This window comes from Grampus griseus (assembly GCF_964374135.1).
Source record: "Grampus griseus genome assembly, chromosome: 15".
In the NCBI taxonomy this organism is placed as follows: domain Eukaryota; kingdom Metazoa; phylum Chordata; class Mammalia; order Artiodactyla; family Delphinidae; genus Grampus; species Grampus griseus.
The window spans coordinates 44,135,422-44,154,268 of record NC_139009.1 but is presented as its reverse complement, the minus strand read 5'-3'; the positions used below and the strand labels follow the sequence as shown (position 1 = coordinate 44,154,268).

The 18,847-nt window shown below is 36.1% G+C and overlaps 2 protein-coding genes across 4 annotated transcripts in view; one reads left to right on the top strand and one right to left on the bottom strand.

The window, feature by feature from the left end:
* ASB3 (ankyrin repeat and SOCS box containing 3) overlaps window positions 1-18,847 on the top strand; it is a 93,778-nt gene that overhangs the window by 11,224 nt on the left and 63,707 nt on the right. The gene's annotated exons all lie outside the window — the stretch shown is intronic.
* CHAC2 (ChaC glutathione specific gamma-glutamylcyclotransferase 2) lies at window positions 3,402-10,965 on the bottom strand. 2 transcript variants are annotated; one of them, XM_082672653.1, is made up of 3 exons: window positions 10,762-10,965; window positions 5,940-5,975; window positions 3,402-4,361 (listed from the first exon to the last, which is right to left on the bottom strand). In XM_082672653.1, exons 1-3 carry the CDS (start codon window positions 10,894-10,896, stop codon window positions 3,966-3,968), a joined length of 567 nt encoding a protein of 188 aa, XP_082528779.1. In that variant the 5' UTR covers window positions 10,897-10,965; the 3' UTR covers window positions 3,402-3,965. The 2 variants fall into 2 exon arrangements, with proteins under 2 accessions (XP_082528779.1, XP_082528780.1); XM_082672654.1 differs by lacking the exon at window positions 5,940-5,975.

Below are 18,847 nucleotides of genomic sequence, written 5' to 3'. Positions count from 1 at the left end.
TAAAGAGTTTGAGGGAGTAGGCTAGAGATTGGAAGTTTTCTAAATAAAGATGGTAATTGAAGCCTAGGGTTCGATGAGTTTGTGCATCTGATAAACAGTAGTCAAAGATGTAAATAGAAATGCAGTGAAATGTTCTGCTTTTTTGGCCTTAGTGATACAGTCACTAGTGTCTGATGTGTCAGAGTTGTAAAGAAGAATGAAGGACTGAGATCTTTGGGTTGAATCAGAAAGGGGTCATTGGAGACCTGAGACTACACTGATTGGGTAGAGTACAGCAGAGTAAAATTAGATTGGAGGGACACTGAAATGAGTTGATAAGGAAATAGAACACTGTAGTTTAAGAATTCCTGCAAAGGATAGGAAAGCTAGAAGAGTGAAAGAAATTGTAGGGTTAAGTGGTGGTTTTTCCAGATGTATGTGCATTGGCTAACCACTTATAAAGACAGGGAGGTTCAGTACAGTTAAATAAAACTCCCCAGAAGTTGGTACTGAACTATATAATATTTTAAAAAGGTAAAATGAACATTAAGAAGAATTAAACAACCCTGAAATTCAGTAAAGCTAATTTTCATCATATAAATTTGACATTTAGAAGAATAATTTTAGTACTTTTTCAGGAGTTCAAATTCTTTGAAGAGTAGCCACAGGATTAAAAAATCATTTGCTAATCGTTGAATTTTTTTTTTTTTTTTTTTTTTTTTTTTGCGGTATGCGGGGCTCTCACTGTTGTGGCCTCTCCCGTTGCGGAACACAGGCTCCGGATGCGCAGGCTACGGCATGTGGGATCTTCCCAGACCGGGGCACGAACCCGTGTCCCCTGCACCGGCAGGTGGACTCTCAACCACTGTGCCACCAGGGAAGCCCCCTCGTTGAATTTTTAATGTGTGCCTAGGGTGAGTTTATTTTAAAGTTTTAGAAATTCATAAAAATAGATTGTTAAAAGCTGAATAAATTCATAGAAAATATAGTCACAGTATTTTTGTTGAAAAAGATAGGCATAATTGGAATACCCTATTTGATACGTAGATTTCGATGTGATATGATGAGAGGGAATTTTAAGCACATTTATCATATAACTGACTTAGAATCAGGGATGTAAATTATAGGAGGATGATGCTTACATTTATATTCACAACTCTTCCAAAGTTATAATTTTAAAAAGATATGTTGGGCTTCCCTGGTGGCGCAGTGGTTGAGAGTCCACCTGCCGATGCAGGGGACACAGGTTCGTGCCCCGGTCCGGGAAGATCCCACATGCCACGGAGCGGCTGGGCCCGTGAGCCATGGCCGCTGAGCCTGCGCGTCCGGAGCCTGCGCGTCCGGAGCCTGTGCTCCGCAACGGGAGAGGCCACAACGTTGAGAGGCCCGCGTACCGACAAAAAAAAATAAAAAAATAAAAAAAAATAAATAAAAAATAAAAAAGATATGTTTTTATGGAAAAGAGGAATCTAATATAATAGAATAAAATGTTGACTATAAAATGTTTTAAAATCAGTCTTGAAGGAATAGATCACCTTCATGCTTTCAAATATTCAGAGTTGACATCACAGCAACCTTCGTTTCCCTAAGTGATAACTTTTTATGTATGCAGGTGGTATCTAGACTGTGCTTACAGTTCTTGGTAGACTGAAGAGTGAATGTATTATTTGTTTGGGAGTGGGGAAAGGAAATATAATAGTGGCCTGGAGTAGGAGTAGAAAGACCTACTTTAAAAAATCTACTCCATTAGAGATTTACATTAAAGGTTTATTTTCTCTATGTAGGGTTTACATTCATACTTTTCTTGAATTCCTAAAACTGAACACCTAGCTAATAAGATTTATTCTCTGAGGAATGAGAGTCTGAGTTATGTGTGTGTGATGAGGGCAGAATTAGAGAGACTGTTTTGAAAGTGACCTCCAAGGGCTATAAAGAGACTTGCAGTTTTGCTAACAAAAATGTTATGCTCTAGATAACTTAGTACCTTTATGATTCTTACTAGCTTGTGGGCTCCAAACCCTAGCTTCTCTCTAATTCAGTATTGTTTATCTTCTCCATTTGAGTCATGTTTCTCTCCATCCCACTGAAAATGAAAGGTCCCTGTCCCTGGGCTATTTGGATCATGGCTTCCCTATAAATATTGATGGTATACCACATGTGTATTTTCTAATTAACTTCTAACTGAGAGTCTAGAAAGACACATAAATGGGGAACCCAAAGTAATCCCTCTCCCTTGATATTTCATAATATAGTTATACATTAAATGGTAGAAGAGTCACTAAGGCTGGATCTCTGAATACACCTATGTGATTCTGAGCTATGGCATGTGAATCTTGGATAGGCTCATTATATTTGTGGAAATCTGTATGCATCTATCAAAATTAACATCTCTATGTAACAAGTCACGTACTATGTCGTTACACAAAAAGTTAAATCTTGTTTACCTCTTGAAAAAGAGATGCAGGTTAGTAAAGACAGTTAAATTCAAGTGGATTTTTAAATATATTGTAGAAAGATCTTGTGCTTTAGCAGAGACATGGACTTCTGCTGCTTACTAGATGTGTTAATTGTGTGCAAGTTACTATGGAAACATGCTCAGAGGATGATTCTGTATGTATAGTGCCTAGTACATCCTTATGAGGTATTCATTAATGAATGTTAGTATTCTTCCTGTTGTACAGGACAAGTGAAATGCCTTCTAGAAAACTAATATTGAAGATGTTGGAAAATATTTAAAATAGTCATGTAGCTGAGTAAATTATCAAGTAATGTGTTAACAGATTTAAAAAAACCTGAAAAGGACTACTGTTCCTACTATGTAGGACAGCTTTATTTTATTTTACATGAAAAACTTCTGTACTAATTATTAGTTTCACATTAGACTTAATGTGATACTGAAATTCTTTTCATGTTGACTGTATAACAGAGACTATATGTCCTGTTGAGAAGGATATCACCTATAATAAGAAATAATCTGATTAGTTTGAATCAAAGTTACTTTTACATGAGTTAATAATGCACATATATGTTTCCTACTTGAGTGGCATCATCAACACTACTTAGTGGATACCTTTAGGTGACAAGATGTAAGAAGGAAAAAAAAAGCTGTGTAGCAAATGATCAGGTAATACCACTTCTTTAAAATATTACAATTCTAAACACCATTTCAAACAGCAAACTTTCATTATATGTTTCTGTTAATTTGTAATATCAGATAGCCCATCTTTTTTTTTTTAAGTTTCAGTATAAGATTAATACAAAGTGAGTGACAGACTAGACTACATTGTTAGTAGACATGATTTGTATAATTTGTGCTTTTCTTGCTGAAAGGGTTTTTTCCATGTAGTAAAATACATTTATTCAAAAATGGAGAGGTATAGTACATTATAATTCCAAGGAAATTTTTATATTAAAATGCATATTTTGGCTTAAATTGGAAAGGATTTCATTTAATACCTACATAAGGAGATTCACATTCAAGGCCCAAATCTTATCTATATTACCATACGTTTCTAATTACATGTTATTTTAAGCTTATTTATTTTAAACCATGATTACAGAGTTGATGTATGGGAATATATTGAAGGTATAACCTTATTATGTTTACTGGTCTTTTGGTTTAATTCTCTACAACTTCAAAATAGTACTGTGGTATGAAATAACAGAATTATATTTACTCAGGTAAAAACAAGTTCTGAACTGAGTCCTTCATCATATTTTTCTAAAGAACTCACTTCTCATGAGCAAGTATTTAATATCACATAGCTGGAAAATCATTATATTATTGAAACAAATTTTTTCTTTAACTATACCCCAATATCTTGAATATGTATGTGTTTCAGGCCACTTGCAATTAAACTATAAATTTAGATGATATCTTGACTACAACATTAAACACAACTAAGATTTTCAAGTAAACACGTTTACAAATCATAATGCCATTGTGCTGTTCTCTGAGGACTAAAAGCTCTGCTTGTTGGGAAAAGTCAGTTAGGTCTTTTTAAGCAATTGAAGTTCTGTTTTCCTTCTAAACGTTCCTTTACTAATTTTTCCAAAGAGAAAAGATGCTCATCTGCATCTTCTGGCACAAGGCTTCTAATGGAATTTGCAAGTTCAAAAAGATATTCTGTATTTTTTCCACTTGGACCAGCTGCATTAAAAATTTGTTCAGCAATGTCTTCCAGAGGTGCAGGACCAAGATAATTAGGATTATCACATGTTCCAATATATAGCAACACAGTGAATGGTTCTGTTGTGGAATCTTTTGGATAAAAATTGACTGTTGTGGTCCTGTAGCCTCCTTTCTCTCTGAAGTCAAGGTATGCTTTTACTTCTTCTTCCTTTCCTACTGGCAGTTTGTAAGCAACACCCCATACACAACCCTGTTGAAAAATGAAAAGAATATATTATTTAGTTTTTACAAGGCTAAAATAGGTGAAGATATATTATGATGTAAGAAAATATCTTGTATATTCTTAGAAATCAGTGCAGTTTTGCCTCACTTAATGTGCACCAAACAGGTATATACTAAACAGTAAAGGAAATCAGCATTTTACATTCTTCAATCTGAATAAATGATTTCCTTGTATACCAGGATATTTATCTTTGTTTAAGTATTTCAAATTTTGTCTTTTAACTAATGGGACTGAAATTAAAATACCAGGTCTTCATTTAGTCATTAAATATAGTTCTAAAGCTTTAAATCCATAAACATTTCACTGATGGTATAGGGGCAGCAGTTTCCAAACTGCTTCAGGGAGTGTTGTAGCCACCCTGAAGCCTACTTCAGGGCTTCTGGATATAAGTGTTGGCGTGCTGGCTGGGAGGGGTTTGACCCCCAACCCCCTTCAGCTGGAGGTGAGTATCACTTATATATTTGGTGTTCCCTTATTTGCAGAAAGTGTTGTGTATTTTAAAAGCTCTGTAATAAAGTAATCAACTATTAAGGCGATAGGTTCATTTATCTGTTCATTTCTTCACTGCCTAAACTTTCAAATATCCTTTGTAAATTACTCCATCCAGAATACTAAATGGCAACCTCTTTGTCAAGAGAGCCCATGAACAGTGTCAGTAAAAGCAGTGTACTTCAGCTGCAAAGATTCTTTGTAGTATTAATAAAATATCTGTGATATAAGCAAGATTTATAGTTTGTAACACAGATTTTCTAGTTTCTTGACAACCTTTAATTATTAACTTGATTATTAAACTTTAGGTTGCTAAGCATCTTGAATAAATTAACATTCTATAGAAACAAAGTGGTTTTATTAACTCTAATTAGGAGTTTTACCAGTTTGAAGCCATTTTTATAGATGCTTTTCCTAATGTAAGTTATGAAAGCGTTTCATAATTTCACCATTCATCTGCTGTTGCTAGCTGCTTGATTTTATATATCAGAGTCCTTTCTAAAGTTAAATATTTAACTTCATAATATAAAATTTGGATCTCAGTAAAATGATTGAAAATATTTAAGAAACAGAGAACTACCAGGTAAATAAAAGTTTTCTAGTGCTCTAAACTTTAAAAAACCTCTTGTGCTCTTGATAAAATTAGGCAGTAAAGAAAGTGATAGTTCATGACTGGGATTTTTGCTGAAATATTAGAATCCTAGCAAATGTGAGGAAAGCTTTAGGGTTTCATTTGATTCTTAGTGGTAGTCTGTCTGAGGGCAGGCTCCATTAATTTCAAAGGAGACCACAAAATTCTCAGTCGATAAACTCATCAAGAAAGGAAAAATGAGACTATATGCCATTGTTTTTTTTGTTGTCTACCTTGAATTCTGTATTTCAGCTTTTCCCAACAGATGAAAAGAAATACAACAAATACAGAGAGGAATTCTAGACCCAGTGTAGTTCAAATTGTCTGTGATGACTGCTAATAAAATTTCATTGATTATTAAAACTGAGAAACATCTTAACATTTTATGATTAAAGACTATACAAAAAAGAATAATTATACCATACCGCAGGATCTTCAACAAGAGTCACAACTCTTCCGGGCTGTTTTAAAAAAGTAAAAAAAAAAAATATTTTTTTTCCCGAATTAAAGTTCAATAACTGAGCATTAGCAACTTACTGTTGACATGGAATATTTTAACTTTGTTTGCTTATACTAAACACTTTTTCAAAAGTACTTATTTTTTATGATAAATTTTAAAATGAATTAAGAGAGTCTACCTTATCCAAATTATCTTGGCCTTTCTAAAAGATTCTCTTTAATTTGTATATAACAGGTATATTATGTTCACTTAGAATGGATATATTAAAAAACACACACATGTGACTAACTAAGGCTCATCTAAAATGAAAAGCAAAAGGAAGAAGCAATTATAAATAAATGTTGTGATCACTTTTTTCTCTTCAGGAAAAAAAGATTGCTATAGTTTCACTGAGGAGCAAAACATGACATTCCAGGGTGCTTTCCTATTGGGAAGTGGTTCTCAAACTTAAGTGTAGATCAGAATTACCTGGAGGTAGTTCCTGATTCTGTAGGTATGGAGCAGTCTAAGAATTTGCATTTTTTTTTTTTCAAATACAATTCCTACCTGGTGCCAAAGTCTGTGTCTACTGACATGTTATCATTAGTGAGAAAGTTGAGTTGTAAGCCACAATTTTACCTACTTGTATGCCTATTGTGTGGCACATAGCGAACTTACATCATTCAGATATTTGTGTCATCCTTGTTGCTATTTCCTTCTAGTCTTTGTCCATTTGTATAGATAATTCATAATCACGGAACACATAGAATTTTGGATTATGTTTTTTATTTAATTATATTTTACTGTTTGTCTTCTCATCCATTTTAATAGTTGTATAATATTCTACTGTCAACTATAATTTAAACATTCTTGTATTGTTGGACATTTATATTTGACTTATTTTCTATTTAAGATAATGCTAAAGTGAAGATACATATATTGGTGTGGGTCATGTAGTTATTGCCATGTTACCTTCAATGTCAAAGTGAATATGGAGCTATTTATTGAATACCCATTCTGTGCTGTAGAGAAGATAAAACCTTGATTCCTGCTTTCAAGAGCTTATATTGTAATTCTGGAATATGAACTTAACATGTGAAATAGGTAGAGAATACTTAAGGGCTATGATGTATACTATTTATTAAGTGCAGTAAGAATTCTGAGTCTTGGGTGGTCAGAAAGAAGGACAAAATTCTGGCAAAAGGGCACTGTGACTCATGATTGATGAGTGAGGGTCTAGAAGCAAGATTATACCAGGCCAAGTGTCTGACTTTAGCAGAGGGTCCTCCATGTATGGAAGATGACTCAGAAACATAACTGGAGAAATAGGATAGAGTCAGATTTGAGATTGGAGTTGAAACTGGGGGTCAATGGAAAAGAAGAAGCCACTGAAATTTGGGAGAAAAAGGAAATGAAGAGCTACTGTAGCACTTGAGTAGTAGGTGACTGGCATGATAAAAGAAGTGCTTTGGGAAGATGGTGTGGTAAAGTATATAGTATGCATGTTCAAGTGCGAAGGAGGTGGACTGTGCGTAAGAAATGTTAGTGGTGGAGGGGACAAGTTCTGCATTCCACCTTTTCTTTCCTTCCCCTTTCACCAGACTAGTCACCAATTTTTGGTAGCTCTATCTTCTGATTATCTTCTGAATCTGGTTTCTCTTCATCCTTCAGTTGTCTCCTTAGGGATTTCGCTGCCTGCCTCCAGACTGTTCTCTACTTGGCCCTAGATTGACTTTCTGGTGCAAAAATTGGGCCACTCACTTCTGTGCTTTGAATTTTTCAGGGTTGTAATATTCTACAGGATAAAATAATTATTTTGCATGAGTTAACTACAAACCTCATTTCTTAACCACTTTCCCTCTCAAGCTGTAATGAATTATTTATAACTTTTACAGACACTCACATCTTTGGATTTACTAGTTCCCAGTGTGGAATGCCTTTCCTTCTTTAGAATCCCTTGGATATCCTCCCACCACTCTCTCCATAAAGGCTTGGCTGTCTGCCCAGATGACTTTGCAGCAGCTCCTTCTAAACTCTCATTGCTCCTTTTATTCATTTCCCTTATAGCACTTATCAGGTATTGTTGTTTGCATAGGTGTCTCCCACTTACATGTGAGTACTCAGTAGTAATTGTTGAAAGGAGGAGAGGTAGTAAAGTCCTCGATGTAGGTGGTGGCAATTGAAACAGAAAACAAAGAGCATATATAGGGAGTCATTAAGGGAAAATAGATTTGTCCCTGTGACTGCTTATGGATGAAACAGACATTGACTCTTGGCACTACTGATATATTGACTCAGAAATATTTTCTAAAATTTAAGCTGTTTGTCCCTAAAATAAAATATATTATTGGGAAACAATGTAAATTTGTAAATGCACTTAAATGTGTTTTGGGGGTATTGAAACTGAAGAAGGGGTCTTGGAAGCTGAATGGGATTGGAGTATGCTGTGAAATATGAGTCATGATGGGTGCTTTCATTGGGTAATGAGTAATGTTTCTGATCTATATCTAGAAAAGTGAGGGATTTAGTAAATATTCATGATTATCTCTTGTGTTAAAATGTTTTCTCTTTTTGAAATTGAAATATATTCTTTCTGATATGAAAATTTTTTCACATTTAAATAAATCCTTAATTTGATGAGAACTGGCCAGTTTTGTTAGAAATAAATGAGATGCTTAATTAAACTTAGGAAGATACTAAAGTTAAATGAAGCTAAAAAGAAAGCATAATTTAGTAAAGAAAGTAAGTTTGGTATTTTTCCTACAAATGTCACATTGCACTATGTGGAAATGAGTCCAACATTTGTTTAATAATATCACGTTTCATATGTAATGATCATATGCTCACTAGAAGCATATGTTGCTGTAAAAACATAGTCCTATATAGCATTTACGTTATTCTAATTTGCTAGATATTTCTGTAGCCTTTTATATTCTTGTTTGTCAGACAGTTAATATTTATAAAAGGCTGGTGATCCATTATAATAAAAAATGTGAAGTAAGATAATGTTCTTTCCAGTTTTCTTAATAGAACATTATATTTAGAAAATGTTTAGTGCCTTAGGCTTTCCTTTAATATGCTAAGATGGATTCTTTAAATAAAAGTAGGTATCAAACTATTAGCCACTGCAGTTTTTTCCCCCAAATTTCCTGCCCTATATTTTAGTATATTTAAGTAAAAAGAGAGATATTGGCTTTTATAGCTACCTTCTTCTTTTTTAAAGACTCATGAACTGTTGTATTGGCATGACAGTTTCTTATCATCGGTTTGTTTTGACGGTGTACATAACTCATTATGCTGTGTACCAAACAAACATTTTGGTTGAGACTAGAGTAGTAAAATATGCTATATAACCGTGCTCGTAAGTAATTAATACTTGGTCATTGAAATTGAAGCCTGGGTTAAGGCATTCTTCTTCAGAATGGCAGTTTTAAGTGCCCATATCTGACAACTCAAAAGGCATTTTATTTAACTTAGTTCTTTGAAGTCTTAAATATTATTTTATAACACTCCTGGAGATACCTTGGCCATGAAGTTTCTGTTGGCCTGTAAATGTGCATTTGTGGTAAATCAGCCCTCTGTTTTCAAGTCATCTGTCTACCTTAAAGCCAAATTCTTAATTCACCAACTCTAGTTGAGGTAGAACAGCTTTTAACTTTTTGTGATTTCCATCCTATGTCTCATTGATGAGCAGGTGCAAACTACAGCCTTCCTCTCTTCCCTTTTCCATGATGCAAGGCTACAGGTATTTCTTTGGAATTAACCTCAATCTCTTGCTACATCTGATTTCTAGCATTTTAGATATTGTGCTTTTGAGCCAATATTAATTTCTTTTTTAAAAAAGTGGTAATCAAGCTCATATAACTCTCAGAGTATTTTAGAGAATATGTAAGCAATTAAACACTTTGTACTCTTCTAAAAGTTAGGAGGTTAACTATAAGAAGTGTTCAACTTATCCAAATTATCAGTTACTCAAAATTTAGTTTTCCTTATGGATTAGTTGTTTTGCAGCCAAAATGAGGCTGATTTGCATAAGCAGTGAGCTCTTACTCTCTTTTCACATATATTAAGATAAATGTCTCTGCATGGCTGACTGAAAAATGGATCAAAGAACTTACATTTTGCATTTATAATTTAGAGGAGAACCACTGAGAAAAAAACATTAAAATAATGCTGGACATAGTATTGGTACTTTGCTATTTAGGTAACAAAGCGGGACTCACTTAACTTGGGAAGTACCGGACAACCAACGTGATCAAAGTAAGGTAATTTTGGAAACTAGTTCTTCTGTGACCTTAGGTGTCATAAAATAAAACCTTTGGAAAGATACTAAAAAACCCCAGAAATAACATGCACGTTTAACCTCAGACCAGTCAAAGCCTGGCAGAATGCAGAAATGCCAATAAACTTAATTGCAAAAAAGCTGAATTTGCTAGTTGATTTTAGTATTTCAACTCCGTGGTGACAGGAAGGTTTATCTTCCCACCTTTTGGGGGGGGGCAGTTGTTGCCAAGAGATGGGGTCCCCTCCCAGCACGTTAGCCTTGTGCGAGTTTACGCCCACGCTTCTTCCTCTTCAAGAACTACCTACCACCAAGCATGTCAAGTGGCTTCGGAAGGACTGCCTTTGGTTTGAGAGGGAGTTGGGGGCAGGTGGCCGAGGAAGGTACACAGAGAGAGGTAGAAGCATTATAAACTATTTCATGAGTTTACTCGGCCGTTGGGGTGTTAAGTCCCACAGAGCTGGGCCAGGAGATGGGGAGCAGTGAGCCGGGGTCAGTAAGTGTGGGGGACTGGTTAGCGCCTCACCTTGCCGGGAACCCCGCGGTGGTCGATGCTGCCCTGCCAGAAGCGCCTGCTGTAGCCTGAGATATATCCAACCACCTTGTCCTGATAGGGGAAGTCCACCTTCCAGATGAGGGACCCGTAACCAAAAACCCACATCCTTCCCTTGTTCTTCCTCCTTGGTGGTGGCGGCGGCTGTCCCCTCGGCGTGGTCTCTGAACTGCAGGCAGGGACTACAGCTTTCCGGACGCAAGAAACCGGCTGCGCAGGTGCAAAGTCTGCACTCCCTGCTTGGGGACGCAAAGCACACTGGGACTTGCAGTTCGAAGAATGTTTTCTTACTCCAGCTCAGTCAGTTGTTATTATTATTTTTTTGCTTGCTTAGGGTATCCGGAAGCATTGACTTCCTCTGAACTAAGCAATGGATTTTTTCAGCAGCCTCTGTAAATCACCCTACTTTTCCTGAGGTGCGCGTGGTCAGAGGACTACATTACCCACAATCCTTTTATGGGTTTTGTGGTTCTAAGATTGGAACTGTCTTCTGTTTTTCAAATGCAGAGAGGAAGAAGAGAGAGGGTGGGAATCGTGGCTGGTGTGGTCTAGATACGGAGGCGAGCTGTTTATTGGTACCGCAGTTGGTACGTAGAAAGACATTTTGTTATGGTTTGAAAACTGGATTTGCAGGGAGTGTAATCTATTTTTACATTAAAAAAAATCTTTCTACCTGTCGAATAAAAGCAGAAAGTTTACTACAGGAGTTTTGTGCCTGTAGAAGAGCTGTTGAATATTATTTCAACAAAAATTGCTTGCATATTTAAATTTTCTGCGTGAAACGACCTTATTCATCTTTAGTATTCTCAGGAGTCACTCAGAAAAGAGTAGGCAAAGGTTTTTAGCTCGTGTATAGGCTTTGGAAGCCATATGTGAGACCTCCTGAAGTTGTATACAAGATTTGGGATCTGTGTACATTTTTCTGGGGAGAAATTTAATAGCTTTCATGAGTTTATCCAACAGGTCAAGTATCCTAAAAAATGTTTTGATCTGAAGGCTAGAGCTACTGCTCCAAAATACTGTTTAGGAAGCTCACTTGGACCATCAGTGCAGTGTTTCTGTATGTGAAAGCAGAAACCTTAACAAATGATTATTCTTTCTTGAGGATTTCTGTTTGGTAGTCTTTAGCTTTATAAAAGAATGCTAGAACATCCAGGTTCAAGGAGTATTATTTATGCTCTTAAGAAATCAACAGGAAAATGTCACAAAGAAAAACTTAATTTAGGAATAATCAGGTCTGGGCTCCCCTGGTAACGCAGTGGTTAAGAATGCGCCTGCTAATGCAGGGAACACGGGTTCGAGCCCTGGTCCGGGAAGATCCCACGTACTGCGGAGCAACTAAGCTCATGAGTCACAACTACTGAGCCTACGCTCTAAAGCCTGCGAACCACAACTACTGAGCCCACGTGCCACAACTACTGAAGCCCGTGCGCCTAGAGCCCATGCTTCGCAACAAGAGAAGCCAGTGCTATGTGAAGCCCCGCGAACCTGCAATGAAGAGTAGCCCCCGCTCCCCACAGCTGAAGAAAAGCCTGTGCACAGCAACGAAGACCCACGCAGCCAAAAATAAAATAAATAAATTTATATATAAAAAAAAGAATAACCAGGTCTTTTAATTTTCTCCAAGCTGTGGTTTCACATTGCCTGGAATGGTTAGTTCCCCCCCAAATTTTTCGAAAAATTTCAAACATACAGAAAAGTTAGAAAAAAAGAATATGGTGACCATTTATATACTCTCCACATGGGTCCGATAATTAACATTATGCCATAGTTGCTTTACTCTTTTTCTCTTTATATACTTTTAAATCTAAAACCTTTTGGGCTTCCCTGGTGGCGCAGTGGTTGAGAGTCCGCCTGTTGATGCAGGGGACACGGGTTCGTGCCCCGGTCCGGGAGGATCCCGCATGCCGCGGAGCGGCTGGGCCCGTGAGCCATGGCCGCTGAGCCTGCGCGTCCGGAGCCTGTGCTCTGCAACGGGAGAGGCCACAACAGTGAGAGGCCCGCATACCACCAAAAAAAGAAAAAATAAATAAAACCTTTGAAATAAGCTGCATGTGTTGTGACTTCACTGCTAAATACTTATAAGAATAAGGACATGTTCCTGATAACCATAATGCCATTATCACATCTAAGAATACTAACGATAATTACATCATCAAATATCTATTCCATCTTCAAATTACCTTAATTGCCTGAAAATTTATTTTTGTAGCTGATATTTTGTTTACCAGTTCAGGTCTAGGTGATGTTTATGTATCATACATATTTGTTATTACATTGTATGTATTTTGTTGTTTGAGTCTGTACTCTCTATTTTAGTCTAGAACATAGGGAGGTTTTATTAAGGGAGATCTTAACAGTTTATTCTTGTTGACTAGTTGGTATTAAAGGTTGAAGAGAACGATCCTGCTATTATAGTACATGTCTTTTGGCTTCTCTTTCCCTTAAGCAGAAAGATATTATCCAGTTCTGTTAATTTTTTCAGATTATTGTGTATTAATCTGGATCTGTTAACATTATTTGTAACTGTGAGAAAACCCAGTAAATTTAGAAGGGGATTCTTATCTGTTTTTACTTGAAGTTGTTTTTCATGTCTTTGGAATAGTATTCTTATATGTGTGTTTGTGTGTGGTTTTCCTATGTATGAAAAAAGTTTTCTTCTATTAGATGAATATGCTTATAAATAGACCTAAAATGTGTGATTTGTTCTTTTTTGTGAAATTTGGATGTAATGGCCTTGGCTAGAAGTAATATATTTAAAAACATACAGTTTACCATTCAAGATTTTCCATAGTTTGGCTATGTCTGTAACCTCATTTTTCTACTATTCTTTTTTTTAACCTAATCCTCCTTCCAAAGTAAATTGTTTCCATTATTCACTGAACCTTACTCACCCTTGCTTGTTCATTTCCATAATTTTGGTTATATTTTTTCTTCTGCCCAAGAAATGCTATTTTACATGTTATCTCATTGTCACAGCCTCCCTTATCTTTTAGGCACAGCTCATATCCCCCACCAAGTTGAAGTAGTTTTCCCCTTCTTTGATTACTCATGGCTCTTTATCTGTACTTCTCTTATGGCACTTTATGCTATTTTGAATCACGTATATTTATCATTTCTGTGAGACAGTACATAACTTGAGATAGAATCTGTGTCTATGTCATCTCTTTTTTTTTAAGACATCCAAAAAATTTTATTTATTTATTTTACCATCTTTATTAGAGTACAGTTGCTTCACAATGGTGTGTTACTTTCTGCTTTATAACAAAGTGAATCAGCTGTACATATACATACATCCCCATATCTCCTCCCGCTTGTGTCTCCCTCCCACCCTCCCTATCCCACCCCTCTAGGTGGTCACAAAGCAGGCGCTGATCTCCCTGTGCTTTGCAGCTGCTTCCCACTAGCTAGCTGTTTTACATTTGGTAGTATATATAAGTCTATGCCACTCTCTCACTTCGTCCCAGCTTACTCTTCCCCCTCCCCACGTCCTCAAGTCCGTTCTCTACGTCTGTATCTTTATTCCTGTCCTGCCCCTAGGTTCCTCAGAACCACTTATTTTTAAGGTTCCATATATATGTGTTAGCATATGGTATTTGTTTTTCTCTTTCTGACTTACTTCACTCTGTATGACAGACTTTAGGTCCATCCACTTCACTACAAATAACTCAATTTCGTTTCTTTTTATGACTGAGTAATATTCCATTGTATATATGTACCACATCTTCTTTATCCATTCATCTGTTGATGGACACTTAGGTTGCTTCCATGTCCTGGCTATTGTACATAATGCTGCAATGAACATTGTGGAACATGCCTTTTTTTGAATTATGGTTTTCTCAGGGTATATGCCCAGTAGTGGGATAGCTGGGTCATATGGTAGTTCTATTTGTAGTTGTTTAGGGAACCTCCATACTGTTCTCCATAGTGGCTGTATCAATATACATTCCCACCAACAGTGCAAGAGGGTTCCCTTTTCTCCACACTCTTTCCAGCATTTATTGTTTGTACATTTTTTTGATGATGGCCATTCTGACTGGTGTGAGGTGATACCTCATTGTAGTTTTGATTTGCATTTCTCTAATGCTTAGTGATGTTGAGCATCCTTTCATGTGTTTATTGGCAATCTGTATGTCTTCTTTGGAGAAATGTCTATGTAGGTCTTCTGCCCATTTTTGGATTGGGTTGTTTGTTTTTTGGATATTGAGCTGCATGAGCTGCTTGTAAATTTTGGAAATTAATCCTTTGTCAGTTGCTTCATTTGCAAATATTTTTTCCCATTCTGAGGGTTGTTTTTTCGTCTTGTTTGTGGCTTCTTTTGCTGTGCAAAAGCATTTACGTTTCATTAGGTCCCATCTGTTTATTTTTGTTTTTATTTCCATTTCTGTAGGAGGTGGGTCAAAAAGGATCTTGCTGTGATTTATGTCATAGAGTGTTCTGCCTATGTTTGCCTCTAAGAGTTTTATAGTGTCTGGCCTTACATTTAGGTCTTTAATCCATTTTGAGTTTATTTTTGTATATGGTGTTAGGGAGTATTCTAATTTTATTCTTTTACATGTAGCTGTCCAGTTTGCCCAGCCCCACTTATTGAAGAGGCTGTCTTTTCTCCATTGTATATTCTTGACTCCTTTATCAAAAATAAGGTGACCATATGTGCGTGGGTTTATCTCTGGGCTTTCTGTCCTGTTACATTGATCTATATTTCTGTTATTTTGCCAGTACCATACTGCTTGATTACTATCGCTTTATAGTATAGTCTGAAGTCTGGGAGCCTGATTCCTCCAGCTCCGTTTTTCTCTCTCAATTGCTTTGGCTACTTGGGGTCTTGTGTTTCCATACAAATTGTGAAATTTTTTGTTCTAGTTCTGTGAAAAATGCTAGTGGTAGTTTGATAGGGATTGCATTGAATCTGTAGTTTGCTTCAGGTTGTATAGTTATTTTCACAATGTTGATTCTTCCAGTCCAAGAACGTGGTATATCTCTCCATCTGTTTGTATCATCTTTAATTTCTTTCATGAGTGTCTTATAGTTTTCTGCATACAGGTCTTTTGTCTCCTTAGGTAGATTTATTCCTAGGTATTTTATTCTTTTCGTTGCAGTGGTAAATGGGAGTGTTCCCTTAATTTCTCTTTCAGATTTTTCATCATTAGAGTATAGGAATGCAAGAGATTTCTGAGCATTAATTTTGTATCCTTCTACTTTAACAAATTCATTGATCAGCTGTAGTAGTTTTCTGGCAGCATCTTTAGCATTCTCTTTGTATAGTATCATGTCATCTGCAAACAGTGACAGCTTTACTTTTTCTTTACTGATTTGGATTCCCTTTATTTCTTTTCATCTCTGATTGCTGTGACTAAAACTTCCAAATCTATGTTGAATACTAGTGGTGGGAGTGGACAGCCTTGTCTTGTTCCTGATCTTAGAAGAAATGCTTTCAGTTTTTCACCATTGAGAACGATGTTGGCTGTGAGTTTGTCATATATGGCCTTTATTATGTTGAGGTAAGTTCCCTCTATGCCTACTTTCTGGAGGGTTTTTATCATAAATGGGTGTTGAATTTTGTCAAAAGCTTTGTCTGCATCATTTGAGATGATCATATGGTTTACTCCTTCAGTTTGTTAATATGGAGTATCACATTGATTGATTTGCATATATTGAAGAATCTTTGTATTCTTGGGATAAACCCCATTTGATTATGGTGTATGATCCTTTTAATGTTCTGTTGGATTCTGTTTGCTAGTATTTTATTGAGGATTTTTGCATCTATGTTCATCAGTGATATTGGCCTGTAGTTGTCTTTCTTGGTGACATCTTTGTCTGGTTTTGTTATCAGGGTGATGATGTTGCCTTGTAGAATGAGTTTGAGAGTGTTCTTCCCTCTACTATATTTTGGAAGAGTTTGAAAAGGATAGGTGTTAGCTCTTCTCTAAATGTTTGATAGAATTCGCCTGTGAAGCCATCTAGTCCAGGACTGTTGTTTGTTGGAAGATTTTTAATCACAGTCTTAATTTCAGTGCTTGTGATTGGTCTGTTTATATTTTCTATTTCTCCCTGGTTCAGTCTTGGAAGGTTGTGCTTTTCTAAGAATTTGTCCATTTCTTCCAGGTTGTCCATTTTATTGGCATAGAGTTGCTTGTAGTAATCTCTCATGATCCTTTGTATTTCTGCAGTGTCAGTTGTTACTTCTCCGTTTTTATTTCTAATTCTTTTGATTTGAGTCTTATCCCTTTTTTTCTTGATGAGTCTGGCTAATGGTTTATCAATTTTGTTTATCTTCTCAAAGAACCAGCTTTTAGTTTTATTGATCTTTGCTATTTCCTTCATATATTTTTCATTTATTTCTGATCTGATCTTTTTGATTTCTTTTCTTCTGCTGACTTTGGGGTTTTTTAATTCTTTCTCTAATTGCTTTAGATGTAAGGTTAGGTTGTTTATTTGAGATGTTTCTTGTTCCTTGAGGTAGAATTGTATTGCTATAAACTTCCCTCTTAGAAGTGCTTATGCTGCATCCCATAGGTTTTGGGTCGTTATGTTTTCATTGTCATTTGTTTCTAGGTATTTATTGATTTCCTTTTTGATTTCTTCAGTGATCTCTTGGTTATTAAGTAGTGTATTGTGTACCCTCCATGTGTCTGTCTTTTTTACGGTTTTTTTCCTGTAATTGATATCTAGTCTAATAGCATTGTGGTCGGAAAAGATACTTGATACGATTTTAGTTTTCTTAAATTTGCCAGGGCTTGATTTGTGACCCAAGATATGATCTGTTTTGGAGAATGTTCTATGAGCACTTGAGAAGAAAGTGTATTCTGTTGTTTTTGGATGGAATATCCTATAAATATCAGTTAGGTCCATCTTGTTTAATGTGTCATTTAAAGCTTGTGTTTCCTTATTTATTTTCATTTTGGTTGATCTCTCCATTGGTGAAAGTGGGGTGTTAAAGTCCCCTATTGTGATGGTGTTACTGTCGATTTCCCCTTTTAATGGGTGTTAGCATTTGCCTTATGTATTGAGGTGCTCCTATGTTGGGTGCATAAATATTTACAGCTGTTATACCTTCTTATTGGATTGATCCCTTAATCATTATGTAGTGGCCTCCTTTGTCTCTTTAACAGTCTTTATTTTAAAGTCTATTTTGTCTGATATGAGAATTGTTACTCCTGCTTTCTTTTGATTTCCATTCGCATGGAATATCTTTTTCCATCCCCTCACTTTCAGTCTGTATGTGTCCCTACGTCTGAAGTGGGTCTCTGTAGACAGCATATAAATGGGTCTTGTTTTTCTATCCATTCAGCCAGTCTGTGTCTTTTGGTTGGAGCATTTAATCCATTTACATTTAAGGTAATTGTCAATATGTATGTTCCTATGACCATTTTCTTAATTGTTTTGGGTTTGTTATTGTAGGTCTTTTCCTTCTCTTGTGTTTCCTGCCTAGAGATGTTCCTTTAGCATTTGTTGTGAAGCTGGTTTGGTGGTGCTGAATTCTCTTAGCTTTTGCTTGTTGGTAAAGATTTTAATTTCTCTGTCGAATCTGAATGAGATCCTAGCTGGGTAGAGTAATCTTGGTTGTAGATGTTCCCCTTTCATCACTTTAAATATGTCCTGCCACTCCCTTCTGGCTTGCAGAGTTTCTGTTGAAAGATAAGCTGTTAACCTTATGGGGATTCTGTTGTATGTTATTTGTTGTTTTTCCCTTGCTGCTTTTAATATTTTTTCTTTGTATTTAATTTTTGATCGTTTGATTAATATGTGTCTTGGCGTATTTCTCCTTGGATTTATCCTGTATGGGACTCTCTGCGCTTCCTGGACTTGATTGACTATTTCCTTTCCCATATTAGGGAAGTTTCAACTATAATCTCTTCAAATATTTTCTCAGTCACTTTCTTTTTCTGTTGTTTTCTGGAACCCCTATAATTCGAATGTTGGTGCATTTAATATTGTCCCAGAGGTCTCTGAGGCTGTCCTCAATTCTTTTCATTCTTTATTCTGCTCTGTGGTAGTTATTTCCACTATTTTATCTTTCAGGTCACTTATCTGTTTTTCTCCCTCAGTCATTCTGCTA

Bases quoted from the DNA above. Each gene is read 5' to 3' on its own strand.
- CHAC2 (XM_082672653.1), bottom strand. From the start codon at position 10,896: ATGTGGGTTTTTGGTTACGGGTCCCTCATCTGGAAGGTGGACTTCCCC. The intron at 5,976-10,761 runs GTGAGGCGCTAA...TTTTTAAAACAG, and splicing joins ACCGCGGGGTTCCCGGCAAG to CCCGGAAGAGTTGTGACTCT. The intron at 4,362-5,939 runs GTATGGTATAAT...ATTTTTCAACAG, and splicing joins CTCTTGTTGAAGATCCTGCG to GGTTGTGTATGGGGTGTTGC.